Source organism: Sesamum indicum, linkage group LG11, assembly GCF_026168435.1.
Source record: "Sesamum indicum cultivar Baizhima isolate 11 linkage group LG11, ASM2616843v1, whole genome shotgun sequence".
NCBI classification, from domain to species: Eukaryota; Viridiplantae; Streptophyta; class Magnoliopsida; order Lamiales; family Pedaliaceae; genus Sesamum; species Sesamum indicum.
Genome location: NC_142667.1, coordinates 1573228 through 1590372, shown reverse-complemented (window position 1 = coordinate 1590372; position 17145 = coordinate 1573228). Strand labels below are relative to the sequence as shown.

The following is a 17145-nucleotide window of genomic DNA, read 5'->3' as shown; positions in this document are numbered from 1 at the left end:
CATGAAAATTCTGACAAAAAGGGATCAAATATAAATAATAAATTTTATAAAGGGGTTTAAGTGTAATTTAAAATTTCATTAAAAAAAGATATAATTTTATATTTTCAAAGAGAATTTATGCGTAATTAATCATAAAAGTAAATATAAGGTGGGCGAAATCCATTACAACGGTGCTTTTAACTGCTACAGATGTTTATGTAATTGGTGTAAATTTTTAATTTTATAATACTTTATAGGGCTGTATTTTAATATAAATAATTAATTGGTGATGTTTTAATATAAATAATTAATTGGTGATGTTTTAATATAATTCATATAGATTTATTTAAACATATGTTTTAGAACGAAGATAATTTGTAAAACGGACATAAATCTTAAAATTATGAGAATAAAATGCAATTAAATAATAAATAAAATTTATTATAAATCAAATTATTTGTAATCAACCAAACCAAACAAGTCCCAGCCTAAGGACCCAGAGACGGGTGATAAGCGGCGGACTGGTATATATTTATATAAGTTAAAGTGCTTATCAGACGGCTTGTTGTCACGCTCTTCCGCGAGCGTGGGATAGGGGACCCACCGTCACACTGTACTGGATAAGAACGTTTCCATGTTTATGTCAGAATTCCCAGGCACACAGGTGCTCAATCCTCTCCCATATCCTTCCCTGCTCTTCCCTACAGTTTCCCTTTGAGAGCGAGAATCACGATGTAGAGTTGATTACATTTATGCCCCTAGACGGACCTGGCAACAAAAGTAGATTAGCAGCAGTCAACACAGAATTGTACGAAACTGAACCGGAGGAGATGTGGGGGTACATGGAATCCTAACGCAGAGGATACCAACACTCAGCTCTTGCATTTCCCTCTAAATTCTCCTTCCCTACATATAAATATAGAATTTGATCCCTTCCTTTTCATTTTTCTCTCTAAAACCGTTGAAGAAGCTCAATCCATTCTCCGGCCATCTGAGAATGGGCGCAAACGCATCGACTCTTCCGGTAGAGCACGACGGGCCGAGGCCCAAACTGGAGGACATACCGGAATCCTGCATCGCCCTGGTCCTTTCCTACTTGGACCCGCCGGAGATCGCCAAGCTGGCCCGACTCAGCCGTGCTTTTCGCGCAGCATCCTCCGCCGACTTCATCTGGGTTCCCAAATTGCCTTCTACCTATCCCTATATTCTCTCCAAATTGTCTGATCAGGGTGGTGCCGGAGACAAGGGCAAGAAGGACGTTTATGGCAGGCTATGTAGGCCCAGCTCCTTCGATGGTGGCACTAAGGTATGGAAAAGTTCGTCTGGTTATTTTTCAACTTTTTCTTTTCGGGTTGTGGATTATGACTTGTGTGTTTGTATATTGGAATAGGAAGTTTGGATTGATAAGCGAACAGGAGGGGTTTGTTTGGAGATTTCGTCAAAGGCGCTAACGATAACGGGAATTGATGATCGGAGGTATTGGAATCACATTCCAACTGATGAATCCAGGTGGGTTTTTGGTAGACTGTGTGTGGTGCCTAATTGATGATGAATAATTGAATATGCAAGTGTAATTATTCTCTGAAGATTTATGTGTACTACTATTGACTTGCTCGGAAGAACTAAGAATTTAATTTTTTGTTATCCATGTAGGGATTTAAGATTGCAGGGACCTTTTTGTTTGTGGGACTGGTGTAGTTGCCTTTGCAGTTGATGATTTTTGAATTTCTTTAAGCTTTGAGAAGCATGAGAGCAACTATAGGAAAAGGAAGCGATGAATGAACTTTTGGATCTTGTGAAGTTGAAGAGAATTAGAGTCCTGAATCTAAGTTTTCTCATCCAGTTTCTGGAGCTCAGGATCAAATTGTTTGTTCCTTTTAAGGATGAAAGGAAAATTGTTCATTCATTGTTTTCATTTTTGTTCTTTCCGGTCCTTTTAGTTCGGGAACCATGGAGAACTTCCTCTAAAAGTTCCAATGAGTCTGTTCAAGGAGAAATGATCCTTAATTATCCGTGAAATGGTAAAAGAAAGTTCAAGAGATTGATGCCTTTGAAGTTCTCTGTGGAAGGTGTTAGGTTTCATTATAATTCGGTTAGGCTTATTAGTTCTTGATCAACGTTTTATACCTTGAATAGGAGCGAAAACAGGGTGGATCATTAATTACCAATTTAGTCGAAGAAAAGCAGGGAATAAAAGCATAGTGGAGAATACCGAATTCTGCTTTACATATAGTTGCTAGAGTCCATGACAAAATGTTTCGTCGAGCTTGATTCTTAGCCTTATTTTTAGGTGATTAAACTGTGATAAGAAGAAATAATCTCTTACTCTTTGGAAACTAATTTGTTCCTAAGAAATGTGCAGCACCTATTCTATATTAGAGTGCATATATATGGGCATTGGTCTCGTCGTCGCCAGTATTCTACACTCTGCAAAAGAATTGAGTAGAATTGGAATTCTTTATCTTTTGTCAGTTTATTCAGTTATGGAAGATTATCTATCTCCTAAGTTGTGCAATCCTTTTTCTTGTGGTTTTGAAATTTGTTCTTTTCGTATGAGGAAATTGAGCGTCTGATTTTCCTCTTATTTCTTCATATGTAGATTTCAAACCATCGCATACCTTCAGCAGATCTGGTGGCTTGAAGTAGATGGGAACCTTGAGTTCCCATTCCCGCCTGGAACTTATAGTCTGTTCTTCAAACTGCAGCTTGGAAGGGCTTGTAAAAGATTGGGCCGTCGGGTATGTAATTCTGATAATGTACACGGATGGGACCTAAAACCTGCACAATTTCAGTTGAAAACGCAGGACGAACAGCATGCAGTATCCCGTTACATGTTGGGCAACTTAGGGACCTGGGTACACTACCACGTGGGAGATTTTGTTGTTGAGGATCCCAAGTCGTTAACAAACGTAAAATTTTCTTTGACTCAGATTGATTGCACGCACACCAAAGGTGGTCTTTGCGTAGATTCTGTCTTGATATGCCCGAGTAGTTTAGGAAAGGAGTTGTTCTCTTCTGTAGATGTCGAAGTTTGTAAAAAGTTGTAGGTTCTCGCATTAAGAACAAAACTAAGGAAGCAGAGATAATGCTTTTCCAGGAGCCGATGTATATTTTTGTTGGTCTCGGTTTCTCTGTTCTGGATTTGTGAAGATTCGTGTGCTTCGAGTTTTGCTCTCTGGTAGTGCTGGATGCATCTTGTACATAATTTGAGGAGACAAGACTAGTTTTGATAACATTAGTGTTGCTTGCCTTCCTTTGATTTCATCTTTCCTTATCCTGTTTTCATTCTCAGTTTCTGGTAATTATGTTATGCAATTGCAACGTCCATATATATATATATATATATATATATTAAACACAATACGAAATACAATACCATTTTACAAATAATCCAATTTATTGTAGCAAGAATTGCCCCATTCCTAGTTAGAACACTCAAAGCCAACATTAGATCATAGTACTAAGCCCCCCATCAATGCTCAAATTCGTCGCGCTTACATAAGCCGACTCATCCGAAGCAAGAAACAGAACAGCCTCCGCCACATGATCCTTCTTCAACACAACCCCTTTCAGGTTACCCATGCCCGAAAAACGAGCTTCCACGCTTGCAACATCCATCCCCAACACATCACACACCATCGGCGTAGCCACTCCATGGGGCGACACACAGTTGACCCTAATCCCGTGCGGCCCCAGCTCCCTCGCTGCCGCCCTAACAAGGCCTAAAACAGCATGCTTGGATGCTACATACGCAGCCGGCGCCCGCCCTGCACGCGTCGCCTCCGTGCTAGCGGTGCAAATGATCGAGCCCTGTACTTTTCCAGCCACCATTACACGCGCTGCATGCTTGATGGCAATGGCCGCCCCACGGGCATTCACCGCCACTGTTTTGTCGAATCCGTCACTAATGTCCATATCAAGAATGCTCTCTATCGGGCCGAGGATTCCAGCGTTGCTGTACATGATGTCGAGTTTGCCGTATTTTGCTACAGTAAAGGCAACGGTTTCTTCCACTTGTTTCTCATCCCGGACATCACAGTGCTTGTAGGTGGCCCTGTGCTCGCCGATGGAGGCCGCCACTTGAGCCCCCAACTCATCCTGGATGTCGGCGATCACAATGAAAGCGCCATGGTGGACGAATAGCCGGGCCGTCGCCTCACCGATGCCGCTGGCGGCTCCGGTGATTATCGCCACCTTGCCTTCCAACCTGGCGTATATCGTTAGAAATATTAAATATTAAATATATATCGTCTCTAACATCTTAAACTTTCGTACCATAAGTTGTCATAAATTAATGATTTTGTATAATTGAAGAATCAAGAAAATGTATATGGTGACTAAATACCTTCCAGTGGACATTGATCTGAGCAAGAGAGAGCTTTGATCAAGTGATGATGAGAAGCAGGGAACTAGTACTTAGTTGGGATTACTTAATTATGGGAACAAATGAAAAACTCATGGGCAGGTGATACATCCTTGTAGGTCATGACATATATACAGGTAAATTATACTTTTAGTCTCTGTAATTTGGGTCAAAATCGATTTTAGTCCCTAAATTTTTCGAAACATGATTTTTATCTCTATTTTTTGCAAATTATTATAATTTTAGTCCTTAATCTTTACAAAGTATACATTACAATTCCCTCTTAACATCTTCAAACTCGATTTAATGGTTGAGCCAAAATCGTAAGAATTAATAAAGATTGGAGACCAAAATCATGCCTCGAAAAGTTTAAGGACCAAAATCAATTTTGATCTAAAATATAGGGACCAAAAGTGTAATTTACCCCATATTTACAATTGATATTAATTATGAAAGCAACCTTTTTTCCCAATATTCTCACCATATCTCCACTCTATTATGGGATATAGACACAATATTCACCTAATAATAGAAAAAATCAAATTAAATGATACTATTATCATTAAATGAACAATAAAAAAATCGGTGTTTATTTATATGTATTATCGAAATTGACTAAATTATATCAAGTGCGTATTTTAAGGAATTCCATATTTTATTCTTAGGTAAATTCAGAAGCTCGGCTTCCACTATTATACAATTATGGATTTGAGTTCCACTTATTAATGACTTATCGCAAGAGGGCTACTTTTCAGGCACGAAATGATAGTTTTTTTTATTAGTATACGATTATTACATCCTTAAAATATATTTAAATAAAAAAATAATTTGATATATGGACAATTCCAAATTAAGAACATATTAAAAAATAAATTATTATAACGTAGAGATATATCTAACTTTATAGCATTGGAACTTATAATTTTTAATTTTTGAGTGCTCAAACGATGACCCCATTGATTGTTTTAATTGATCAATCTATACCAATAATTGTATCCATAGGCAGGTCGAGACATGGCCCTTAGACTTCAATAAAAATAAAATTATTATAATATTCTATTTTTTTGGTTAATTAATTAAGACGAAAATGAGATTTTTAATAATATTCATGATTTATTATTATTTAAGGAGCCAATAGAAATTAATAACTCTCTCCATTTATTATAGCTAGTTTCAGTCATACGTTACATGATCACCTCATTTAAAAATTTAAATTATTGAAGACGAGAATTATTTAATATTAATTTTTTAATAATATTTGATAGTTGGCAAAGTCGAGACCCCATGACCCTGAAGTCATGATAATTGTTGGTCAAATGCAGTAGTAGTTGTTGTCGAACGGTCATAAATATTTGATGCCATGTTGACCGTTAGTTATTGAAATTTATAACGCAAAAAAGGAAAAAAAATAGAAAATTTTGGGTTTGTTGAGGTTTTGGTATTGAAATTTCAACTTATGGTTTATTTTGTAAGATTCGACTCCACAAAAGATTTTGAAACTTTTACCTTATACGGATTTAAAAATTATGAATTTTAAATCGAGGCCCCATGACCCTGAGTCATGGATAATTGTTGGTCAAATGCAGTAGTAGTTGTTGTCCAACGGTCATAAATATTTGATGCCATGTTGACCGTTAGTTATTGAAATTTATAACACAAAAAAGAAAAAAAAAATAGAAAATTTTGGGTTTGTTGAGGTTTCGGTATTGAAATATCAACTTATGGTTTATTTTGTAAGATTCGACCCCACAAAAGATTTTGAAACTTTTACCTTATACGAATTTAAAAATTATGAATTTTAAATCTTTAATAACAAAATTATCTGAATTTGTTTGGCTAGTTCTAAATTTAAAAAATTTCAAATGTTTCAATTATAATTTTGAACTATATTTTGTCAGAGATCAGTAGCTCCAAAGTCTTCGTGCAAGAGACGATTCATCAAATCCTCTTAGCTCGGACGAGAACGAAATTTGATTAGTCCCAATTCCCGCAGGAATGGAAGAGTACGCAGCTACTGCTATCGAACCCCCTTTTTCCGCAGGTGAATCAGAGCCGGAAAGGGCTAGCCAATGAGGGAGACACATATTTACCCAAAAAAAAATAATAGTTGAAAATGGCGGCAACAGATATAATTCGTGTGAAGTACAAAAAGTAGCTAAAAAATCGAGACAGAATTGAGTGTATGAGTAAGAGATACTTGGTTACCATTGGATGACTACATGTGTTAGCTAAATAACATAAAAAAAATGTCAAAATTTAGACTTATCTTGAAGGAGTTATGATATTTTGACTGAGTCTTGCCCCAATCTGTTCGAGTCTTCTGAGATATGTTACTTGCTGATTATCGGCTAGATTACCATCGAGTTCTTAGGAGTTTGTTGGAGATATTTTAGCATGATGTTTTTCCATGTGTAGGCAATTTGTATGGTGTGTCCGCTCAGCTGTTTGATGACGTGTACGACTGATAATGGGCATGCTCCTTGAGCCTGCCAATTTAGTAAAGATAAGGGAGATGAATTTATGGATTTAACATACCTACTCATGGGCCAGCCGATTTGAAACCCGCTGGGCTGATCGGTGTGCCTTGAGCTGGTACAATAAACATAGAGAGTATTGACTATTATTATTATTATTATTATTATTATTATTATTATTATTATTATTATTATTATTATTGTGCTTTAAAAAAGAATTAGGTAGATGTTAGTTTAGTTGATAAATATGGCATCTATAAAGTAATTAGGTTGATTGGATGAATAATGATAATGAACCTTCAATTCACATGGAGTGAGAGATATGGTGACATACCTAAATTTTCTATGGACCATAAAATATAAAAAATAGTTCCTCCAAAAAATTATTAAAAAACAAAAAGTCTTCAAAAGTCAACATCTTGATATTGAAATTGAGACTCCATAACTAAGACGACTATGTGTATGAATTTCATCGGTCTGCGTATTTTTCTCAGGATAAATTATAATGTATTTTTCTCAAATTTTGGTATAATTATAAACATCTTTTATTATTTAGAAAATTATCAATATCCTTCTTGAATTATAGTTTTATTTATTTTTTAAAATTTTGTGAACTAAGGCCCCGTTTACTTTGATATATAAGTCCGTATAAGAAAATAAGTATATGTTGATATAATATTTACTTTATTGTTTGAGGGCTCGGTATAAAACCAAAGCCCTGTACTAATTACTGCTACACTTGAATAACTGATACCACCTTGGGAGGTGGTATAAAATTAGTCCAAACGAGAATGATCATTGTACTCTCAAAACTTGACAAAATAATAATAGTAACAATGATAATAAATAAATAAATAATAACATATAATAATAATAATAATAACAACAATAATGATTATCTAAAGAGGTTAATTTAATCTAGGAACAAAAAAATGTAATCTAGTCCTACCACATAAAGGGTGATATTATTGGTATTGCATAATTTATTTTTACAATTTTGAAAATTTTAGTCACTTTTTGCCTGATTTTATCAAAAAATTACATGTGACTTGCACATAATCTAATTAAATTAAAAACTTTGACTAATTAAATTTGGTCGAAAAATTGTTTATTGTTAGGGCACGGCCCAACAAACTTGACGATATAAATTTTTTTTTAATTAATCTTCACAAGTCAAGTTCTAATCCGACAAAATCTTCAATTTAATTACTAATATTTTAAAATTATAAGATTAAATCGCAAAAGTCAATTTATATAACACATAATTATGCGACTAAAACTGTAGTTTACCTAAAACACGTGTTTTTATGATGATATGTCTCTTTCTTAGCAAGAACGACACACCCTAATACATCACAAAAATAATATATATATATACACACACGCGTACGCCATGTCCCCATGCTTTCATAGGCAAGCAAGGAGCTCATTAACAGCTACTAATATGGCAATCCTCCTCCTATACGTGGTGGTGCCGCTTGTCGTGGCGGTATCTCTATGGGTTTACCGGTGGCGGAACCCTAAGTGCAACGGGGTGTTGCCGCCCGGTTCAATGGGGCTGCCGCTCATCGGAGAGACATTTGAGTACTTCTCTGCTCAGCCGCTGGAGGGCATCCCTCCATTCATTGCAAAAAGAATGGCCAGGTACCCCTACTTACAATGAAGTCTTACACATAAACGCACGCATGTTCTGAAATACACTCGATGAATATGCATAATTTAATTTGTTTTAATATATTTATTTAATTAAATAAAATAGAAGAAAAATAAAATAAATAACCAATCAAATTCTATAAAGTAAATTATTTATGATTGAAAGAAGAACAAGCAAAGCCGTTAATTATGTAGTACCAAAACAAAAAGATGCAAATGTTGTCATGTTATAACATTTCCTTAATTAATAATGGTTTGCTTATAACCTTATAACTAACCTTATCCATTAATTATAGTGACACCACAAGAAAATAGCTCGATAATTATAAAAAAAATTTGATGCTAAAATCATCATTGCTAAATTCATTAGCGTGCAAATATTTTGTATTAAATAATGTAGGCTAGCAAGTAAGAATTTTTTTTATTAATTAGTTCGAAACTGATTTTAGCATCAATTTTTTTCGTAGCTATCAAATAATATTCTTGTAATATGATTGGATTGGCAAATAACTGATCCCATGAAAATTGTTGGGAATGAGTTAAGTAAATAAAACAGTGATTAGAACAGGACCTGATGTTCGAGCCCGGACCCTAGAACCCAACAAGTAAATTAACATCCGTTTTACTTGAACCGGACTGGTTATCCAACCCAATCCAATAGCGTAAACGAAGCCTAACTGACTTGATTCGTAGGTATATTACCATAACCATTTACATCCTCGTCCCACCAATTAAAACACTATCACATGTACGTATAGCTAATTAATCACTTTTTTGAATCGGACACAGATACGGGCCGGTCTTTCGGACAAGTCTAGTAGGGCAGCCAGTGGTGATGTCCACAGACCAAGAAGTGAACCAATACATTTTCGGGCAAGAAGGCAAAATGTTCCAGGCGTGGTACACGCAAAGCGGTTTCAGAATCACGGGAGAAAAGGGTCTGCCGGTGCACGCCGGAAATTCTCATAAGTATCTCAGAAATCTGATTCGGGACATCGTCGGACTCGAAAACCTTAAGGAAGAGTTGGTGCATGAGATGGACAGAATCACCAGCAAACATCTCTCTCGATGGGCTCATTCTCATGAAGTGGATGTCAAAGATGCAGCTGAAATTGTAAGTTTTACTTCACTTCCAGTCTCGGGTAAAATTCATTTTAGTCCCTATATTTGCGTTCGATTTCAAAATAGTCATTGTCTTTGCAATTCACTTCAAATTAGTCCCTGTCCAACGGATTATTTTTTCATGTTATCCCTATAAAACTTTTGATCTTTTACAAAAAATATATTTTACTCCCTCACTTTTTAATATTTACAATTGCAATTTCGTCTCTTTCACATAAATTTTAAAATAAATAAATAAAAAAATATCCCATCTAATTTGAGTAGGTACTCTACTGTAAGGGCTTTTATAACCCAATTCTTGAGCATTTTAACTAACATATTAAATTTTTTTTATTTATTAAAATTTTAAAAATCCATTTTAAAAGAATTGCTATTTTTTTTTTATTTAAACTCTTTTTTCAACTTAATTTATTCAAGAACTGTTTTATCTGAAAAGTTCGAGAAATTCGTCAAATAAACAATAATTATGTTATATATCATTGATCAAGTTACATCTAAATAATTAAAATATTTGTATTTTTTTTTCAAGATTTTTGTGCGAGGGACCAAATTGTAAATTGAAAATAAAAAATGAGGGAAGAAAATGATTTTAGTTTCAAAACATTAGTCGTCGAAACACACAGTCCCCACAAATATATAGAAAAGAATTATAGTGTGAGACGAAGAGAAAGAAAATACATTTGTGAAAAGAAAAAACAATCATGTTGTGAGGAAATGAGGGAAAAAAAATTCCCCGAGAAGAAAAAAACATGGGCTGATGTATTCTAATTGTGGGTTTATTAAAAATTAATATTGAAGTTTGTTAGAAAAAAAGTATAAAAAAATAAGACGAGAGAGAAAAATAGAGTAATGGATCACATAATCTTTTTTTGTAATTGTGAGATTATTAAAAGATATCGAAATTACTATCGTAACAATTTTTATAATGAGAAGAAATGAATTAAAGGATAAATTTGAGTATTCAAAAATTTGTACTACAAAAAGATTTATTTTATAATAATATAGATAAAAATTTTAATAAGAATAATATTGGGGGGGGGGGACACCTATCGAACTACTGGCAGGACTAATTTGGAGTGAATTGAAAAAATATAGACTATTTTACAATTAAAATAAAATATTAGGGACTAAAATAAAATTTCCCCAGGATTAACATATTTTTCTTTTGAACTCATGTTACATGCACATTTCTGGTCATTTTAGTAAATTTCAGCTGTTTTTACTAATGAAATTTCCAAAATTAAAGGACAGAATTTCCGAAATAAATTTGTACAGGATCAAAATTGTCATTCATATTCTTACGGGACGAAAATTACAATTTTTTCTGTATCTATAAATTTTGATATTGTGTTTTTTGTATTGATTATTTATTTTGGTATGATTTTTTTATTTTTATTTTTTTGGTTAATGGAACTCTGTAGATGGTGGTTGAATTGGGTGGGAAGAAGTTCCTTGGTTTGGAAGAAGGAAAGGCTTTAGAGTTGAGGGAAAATTACAAGAATTTCAAGGATGCTCTTATTTCATTTCCTCTTAATGTCCCTGGAACTGCCTTCCATGAAGCTATGCAGGTCAAATTATTTTATCTATTTATTGATTTTATTAATTCAAGAAAATCCAAGATATGAAACATATAATATTTACATGTATTATAATTTTTATCCAAAAAACATGGGTGTTTTTGTATTTTTTTAATTTAAATATTAAAAATTAGTCAGTTTTAGATTGTACTATTGTTTTATTATTTTGGACGGGCGTGCTAAGTCATTTCGTATTTTTTGCAAGTAAAATCCATCGCGGGACGATTATAATACATTTGTCATGAGTATGATCTGCATTTTAAGAAAAAAAAATGCATAAATATATAATAACTTAAGACATTAAATTGAGCGCGAAACATGCTTTTTAATTGATAAAGATTGATGGACAGCCACATGTTCCTGATCTACCAAGCAAATTACCATACTGTCCATGCCCACTGGACGGCAAGCTGGTCATGTAGCTTTTTTAAATATTGAGACGTTAGGATAAATTTAGTCGGAATTACAAAGTTGTCAAAAAGTGGCACCGTAATTCCGATCGATTTTGAAAATTCCAGGTAATTTTGTTCTAAAATCGTTGAATAACCCTTTTATAACCCCTAACGAATATTAAAGTGCCAAATAAGACGAAAAGTGCAACTAAACCTAGTATAGGTACCCCCTTCAGCATCATTAAAAGGGATAGCCAAATGAAAACACAGAACTGTCGGGATTTTGTACAACTACAAAGTTGTTCAATCACTTCCCAGAAAATATAATTATCATTTTATCTCGCACAAACTGTCTAATTTGTGTGTAGGGACGAGAAAGAGCAATAAAAATGATAAGATCGGCCTTGGATGCAAGAAGATCAAGCAACGGAAATCATGATTTCTTGGATCAGATAATGAGAGAAGTGGAGGATGAAGACACCATTTTGACACGGGAAGTTGCGACGGATGTGTTGTTTTTGCTTCTCTTTGCTTCCTTTGAGACCACTTCCACGACCATCGCATTGGCCTTGCACTTCCTCCATCGACACCCCAATGTCTTGCAACACCTTAAGGTATTTTTCATGGGACAATTGCACTGTCGTCTCCTGAAGTCTGGTATAATTACACGTAAATCTCTTATGTTTTGAAAATCACATCTAACAAACGTTACAGATATTAAATATATTTTATTTCAAATCACGGAGGACCCTATGTGTAGTTATACCAAACCTTAGGGAGAATGGTGTAATTATCCCTATATATATGTATAATCAGTTATTGAAATTACGAATACGAACGTCAGAATTACTTTTTCTAAAATAAATTACTAAAAGATTGATTCTCACATAATCAATTATGCAATCACGACGCCAAACTGAGCTTTAAACAAAATTTCAATTTTCTACATATTTTCAAAAATCAAAATTATCGTACCCAGGATTTAATTGCATTTTACTCCCTTATAAAAAATACTGACAAGCTAAATGCCCCCTAAATAAAATAAAAATAAAAATAAAAAAGTTAGCGCGACTCCCAAACTTTTAAAAAAGAATCTCACACCTCTCCCTTAAGGGGATCGTATTGCCCTTTTTTTTTTTTTTAATTGAGGGATTTTTCAACTCATCTGTATTTTTACTGAAGGATCTGTTATATTTAAAAATACACCTTATACTTAACACCTATTTTAGTATAATTTTAAATATTATTATTTAATATTTTATCGCTAATATTATTTTTTGTGCTAGTGCAGGAAGAGCATGAGAAAATCTTAAGTGGTAGAGATAACAAGGAGACGAGGGGGATTACATGGACAGAGTACAAATCTATGACATTCACTCACATGGTGAAATAATTTGCCTAAATTTCTAGTTTTTTTAATATTCTTAATGATCATCTAATAATAAACTTTTTTTTGGATAGTTATATATTTAAAGAATATCAAAATTTTAATTGTATTTACTTGAATATTGATAGATTTTAAATTTTTTTAATACGATCATTCTCTATAAATTCGAATTCGTCGATCCAAAATATAAGTTTATAATTACACGATTTTATAAGTGATTTTTCTTTAATTTAATTTCTTTCGCAGGTTATTAATGAAACAGTACGCCTTGCGGACAATGTTCCCGGAATGTTCAGGAAAGTAATGCAGGAAGTTAAAATAAAAGGCAAGAAAATTTTTAATTATATATATTAGATAAAATATTGAAATAACGTATACTAAAATTTTATTTTATACATAAATTATTAAATTAAAAATGTAGCAGGATATACTATACCAGCAGGCTGGACGGTTGTTGTTTGTCCATGCGCTACTCATTTGAACCCGAACGAGTACGAGGACCCGTATTTGTTCAATCCCTGGAGATGGCAGGTCAGACGAAAACTATAATTATTTTTTCTTTTTTTTTAAATGATGATATATATATATTTCGAAACTTATATATGTTTTTGAATTTTAATTGATATTAAATTGTTATATATTAATGAATATATATGTGATATGAAGGGACAAGAACTGCATGCTGCATCCAAGAAATTCTTGGCTTTTGGTGGAGGTAGAAGACTTTGTGCTGGAGCTGACTTTGCAAAGCTTCAAATCGCCATTTTTATCCATTATTTGGTCACCCAATATAGGTATTTATTAATTAAGCAACCCCTCACCCCCCCCCCCCCCCAAAAAAAAAAAAGTTATTGATATGACGTGTATTTATCCATTTTGATGAAACATTTTTACATAAGATATTGTTCGTTTTTTGTCAAAACTTCATAATTTTGTCATAAAAATGTGTTTTATTGGAAAGAGAGCTGTAAACAATGTTTGGTTTTGTGTTTTGGCCCATTTTAGAGATGTTACATGACCGAATCGCGAAAAATAATTCACGTGCAATAAAAATATCACCTCCCATGAAGTTACATAACTAAGAATGTACTTTTTTCCTATTAAGTATACCAGTATCAAAATATATGAACAAAAAATTACCATTATGTTTGGATTTGTGTTTTAGTTGTTTTGTTTTGTGCTTTGGAAATAGAGAGAGAAAAATAGAGATAAGTGAGTGTGTGTTGAAAATAGATGATATGTTTGGATTTGTGTTTTGGGAAAATTTAAAATATTTTAAAATAAGTGGTGTAGGTTTGATATTGGGATTTGGGAGACAAAAATTACTGTTCATTGTCAAATCATATATTTTTATATATAATTTTATATATAAATATGTATATATATAAATATTTTATGTTTAATGTTGTACTTTTGGGAGATAAAAAATACTGTTTATTGTCAATATATATATATTATATATAGAAAGTCGAAAAACAGAAAAACACGCAGATAAGGTGTAAAAATACAAAAACAAACATTGAGTGTGTTTTATCTTGTCTCGGAAAATGCAAAAACACAAAACCAAACAAAGCCACTATGTTTGGATTAATGTTTTGAATGTTTTTGTTTTGGTGTTTTGGAGATAGAGAGAGAAAAATAGAGATAAGTAAGTATGTGTTTTGAGATAGATCGTATGTTTGGATTTGTGTTTTGATATAATATAAAATAATGTAAAATAAGTGGTGTAGGTTTGATGTTGGGATTTGGGAGACAGGAGTTACTGTTCAATATCAAATATATATATTTAGTAATATATATGTGTATGTATATATAGTATTTTGTTTGTTAGTAAAATATAATATATATATTTATGTTAAGAAAAGAATAAAAAATAATAAAATTAAATTACAATTGCACACCTAGTAGAGGTGTGCAAAACACAAAAACAAACAAAGTTTTGTGTTTTGGTAATTTTTGTTTTTTTTTTGGCTAATTTGGCTGAAAAATGAATGTGACTTGCACGTAACCTAATTAAATTATAATTTTAGTCCTATAACTTAAAAGTTATCATTTTTCGTCCTGCATGCATTAATTTACAAGACTTAAACTACACTTTTCGGCCCAACTTAACATCATAAGCTAGCCCTTTGAATTGAAAAGGCACATGGCCTCTTCTCCACACATAACTCACACTTGGTCACACCTACACTAATTATTCGGCAAATTTAATATAATTGTTATTTGATTAGAGTACATTTTAGAAAGAACGATCAATCACATGGTAAGTACTTATTGTGTGATTAATTGCGTCCGAATGATGGTTTGCACTGCTCTTCCACATCGAATGATGATGGTTTACTCATAGCATATAGGTCTTATAATTTTCGTCTTCCTAACAATATGTCTTTTTGAAATTAGATTCGCGGGACTCCGAGTCAACTGTAAATATTTGTAAAGATAAATTCTTTAAAATAGTTTGAGTTTTATGTATTACTAAAGCTAATATTATATGTTTGAATCTTCAGGTGGAAAATAACAAAAGAAGGAGTGATTGTCCGAAAACCAGGTTTAGCGTTCCCCAAAGCACTGTGTGTCCAGCTCCGGGAGGCAAGAAGAGACTGAGTTCAGACACACATGTCTCCCAATGGCTTTACACGATGAAATTATATTTTTAGTCTCATAAAATAAGAATTTAATAGTTTTTTTTATTTTACAAATATTTTAAAATAGTCTTAAAATTTTAAAAAAAAAACTCAGTGTATTAGTTCTATGTTTTATGAAAATTTTTAAATAGTCCCAAAATTGAAAAAAAAAACTCGGCACATTTAGTTCTATGTATAAGTTTCTATAAAAAAATACACGGTAAGAACACGTACAATGTGCATGTCCATCGGTTGTGTGACCAGCAAATATACAACCACGCGCATTGCACGTGTCTTTATCGTCAATTTTTCTATAAAAACTTGGACATTGAATTTAATACAACAAAGGACTAAATATGTCGAGTTTTTTAATTTTGAGATCATTTGAGAATCTTCTATCCTATGAAACTAAAAATATAATTATGTTGGCTTTGCACTCACATATATATATGTATGTATATGTAAAAATAATAATTAAGTCTATTTAAATAGACAGTGTGTCTTTTCTACTATTTAATAAACTTGTGTTATCACAAAGTTTTAGCGCAATACAATAATAAGTTTATAAAGGCAGAAGTTGGATACTTTTATTTATGAAATTTGATGCGTGCCAAATTTTTTCCCACAACAAGGTCGAAGAATTTTCAAGGAAAATTCCAAGATCAATGGAGATTAACTCTGTAAAATAAAGATTAGTACTCTAATACTTAAGTCAGTAACATTTTACGGAAAAAAGAGTCAAGAAAGGTTGAATCAAAGTGAGAATAATGGTAAAAAATGATGATAAAGTATATATATTAGTATTGTATGCAAAATATAAGCTTAGAATAACCTGAAAATTGACAGACAACTGAAAGAATAAGTGAGAGTTTGAGAGTTAGATTTGATGTTACCAAATAACTGCATAAAGTCTCTATTTATAAACGTGTTTAGAGTAGGATAAAGGAGTTTGTTATAGAAAGTCCTATACTGAGTTGAAAGCTCTTTGAATCAACTAACAAAATCAAAAAATCCCTGCACGATTTGGACTTGAATTGATTGAGATACACCAGGTCGACTAAGTCTTGCTCGGTTGACCTAAAAATCCAAAAATCTGTTATTGTGGAAACCCAACTCATTTGCCATTGATCTACAAGGAGCAACCAGGAGATACGTGTATTAATGTGTTGGCAAGCTATATGATGACGTGTTCAGTTAGAATGAGCTTGTTTTTTGGGTCTGTCAGTTCAACAACGTAGGAGGTAAGCCTGTGGGCATTGCTTCCCTGTTGGTGGGCTAGTTAGACTCATATCCAGTTGGGCTGATCTGCCTTACTTGTGGGCTTAATGCATGAAAGGTTTAGGATATACGAAACAATGGTTAATGAGCTATCCATATTTATTTAATATTTTTTAGAGTAAAATTACAATAGCTCTTTGAAATTTGACATAATTGCAAATATTCTCTTGTTGTTGAAAAATTATCAATCTCTCCTGATTTTAACAGTCATCTAACAATTAGACTAACCCTTTAGTCTCCATCAGGTTTCCATTCATTTTTTGTATTGAACTTACTAAAATGCCTTTGTGGATTAT

General features: G+C 32.9%; 3 protein-coding genes across 3 annotated transcripts; 2 read left to right on the top strand and 1 right to left on the bottom strand.

Annotated features, from left to right (window-relative positions):
* The first annotated feature begins 831 nt into the window (after nt 1-831).
* On the top strand, nt 832-3238 carry LOC105173193 (F-box protein PP2-A13). Its single transcript, XM_011094872.3, has 3 exons — nt 832-1285; nt 1370-1488; nt 2579-3238. Exons 1-3 carry the CDS (start codon nt 977-979, stop codon nt 3024-3026), a joined length of 876 nt encoding a protein of 291 aa, XP_011093174.1. The 5' UTR covers nt 832-976; the 3' UTR covers nt 3027-3238.
* A 119-nt stretch (nt 3239-3357) lies between these two features.
* LOC105173192 (short-chain dehydrogenase reductase 3b) lies at nt 3358-4446 on the bottom strand. Its single transcript, XM_011094870.3, has 2 exons — nt 4325-4446; nt 3358-4186 (listed from the first exon to the last, which is right to left on the bottom strand). Exons 1-2 carry the CDS (start codon nt 4336-4338, stop codon nt 3427-3429), a joined length of 774 nt encoding a protein of 257 aa, XP_011093172.1. The 5' UTR covers nt 4339-4446; the 3' UTR covers nt 3358-3426.
* A 3793-nt stretch (nt 4447-8239) lies between these two features.
* LOC105173264 (cytochrome P450 87A3-like) lies at nt 8240-16107 on the top strand. Its single transcript, XM_011094953.3, has 9 exons — nt 8240-8460; nt 9259-9583; nt 11013-11159; nt 11929-12174; nt 12852-12944; nt 13194-13272; nt 13372-13478; nt 13614-13741; nt 15455-16107. The coding sequence occupies exons 1-9, from the start codon at nt 8261-8263 to the stop codon at nt 15549-15551; spliced, it is 1422 nt and encodes a 473-aa protein (XP_011093255.1). The 5' UTR covers nt 8240-8260; the 3' UTR covers nt 15552-16107.
* Nucleotides 16108-17145: the final 1038 nt, after the last annotated feature.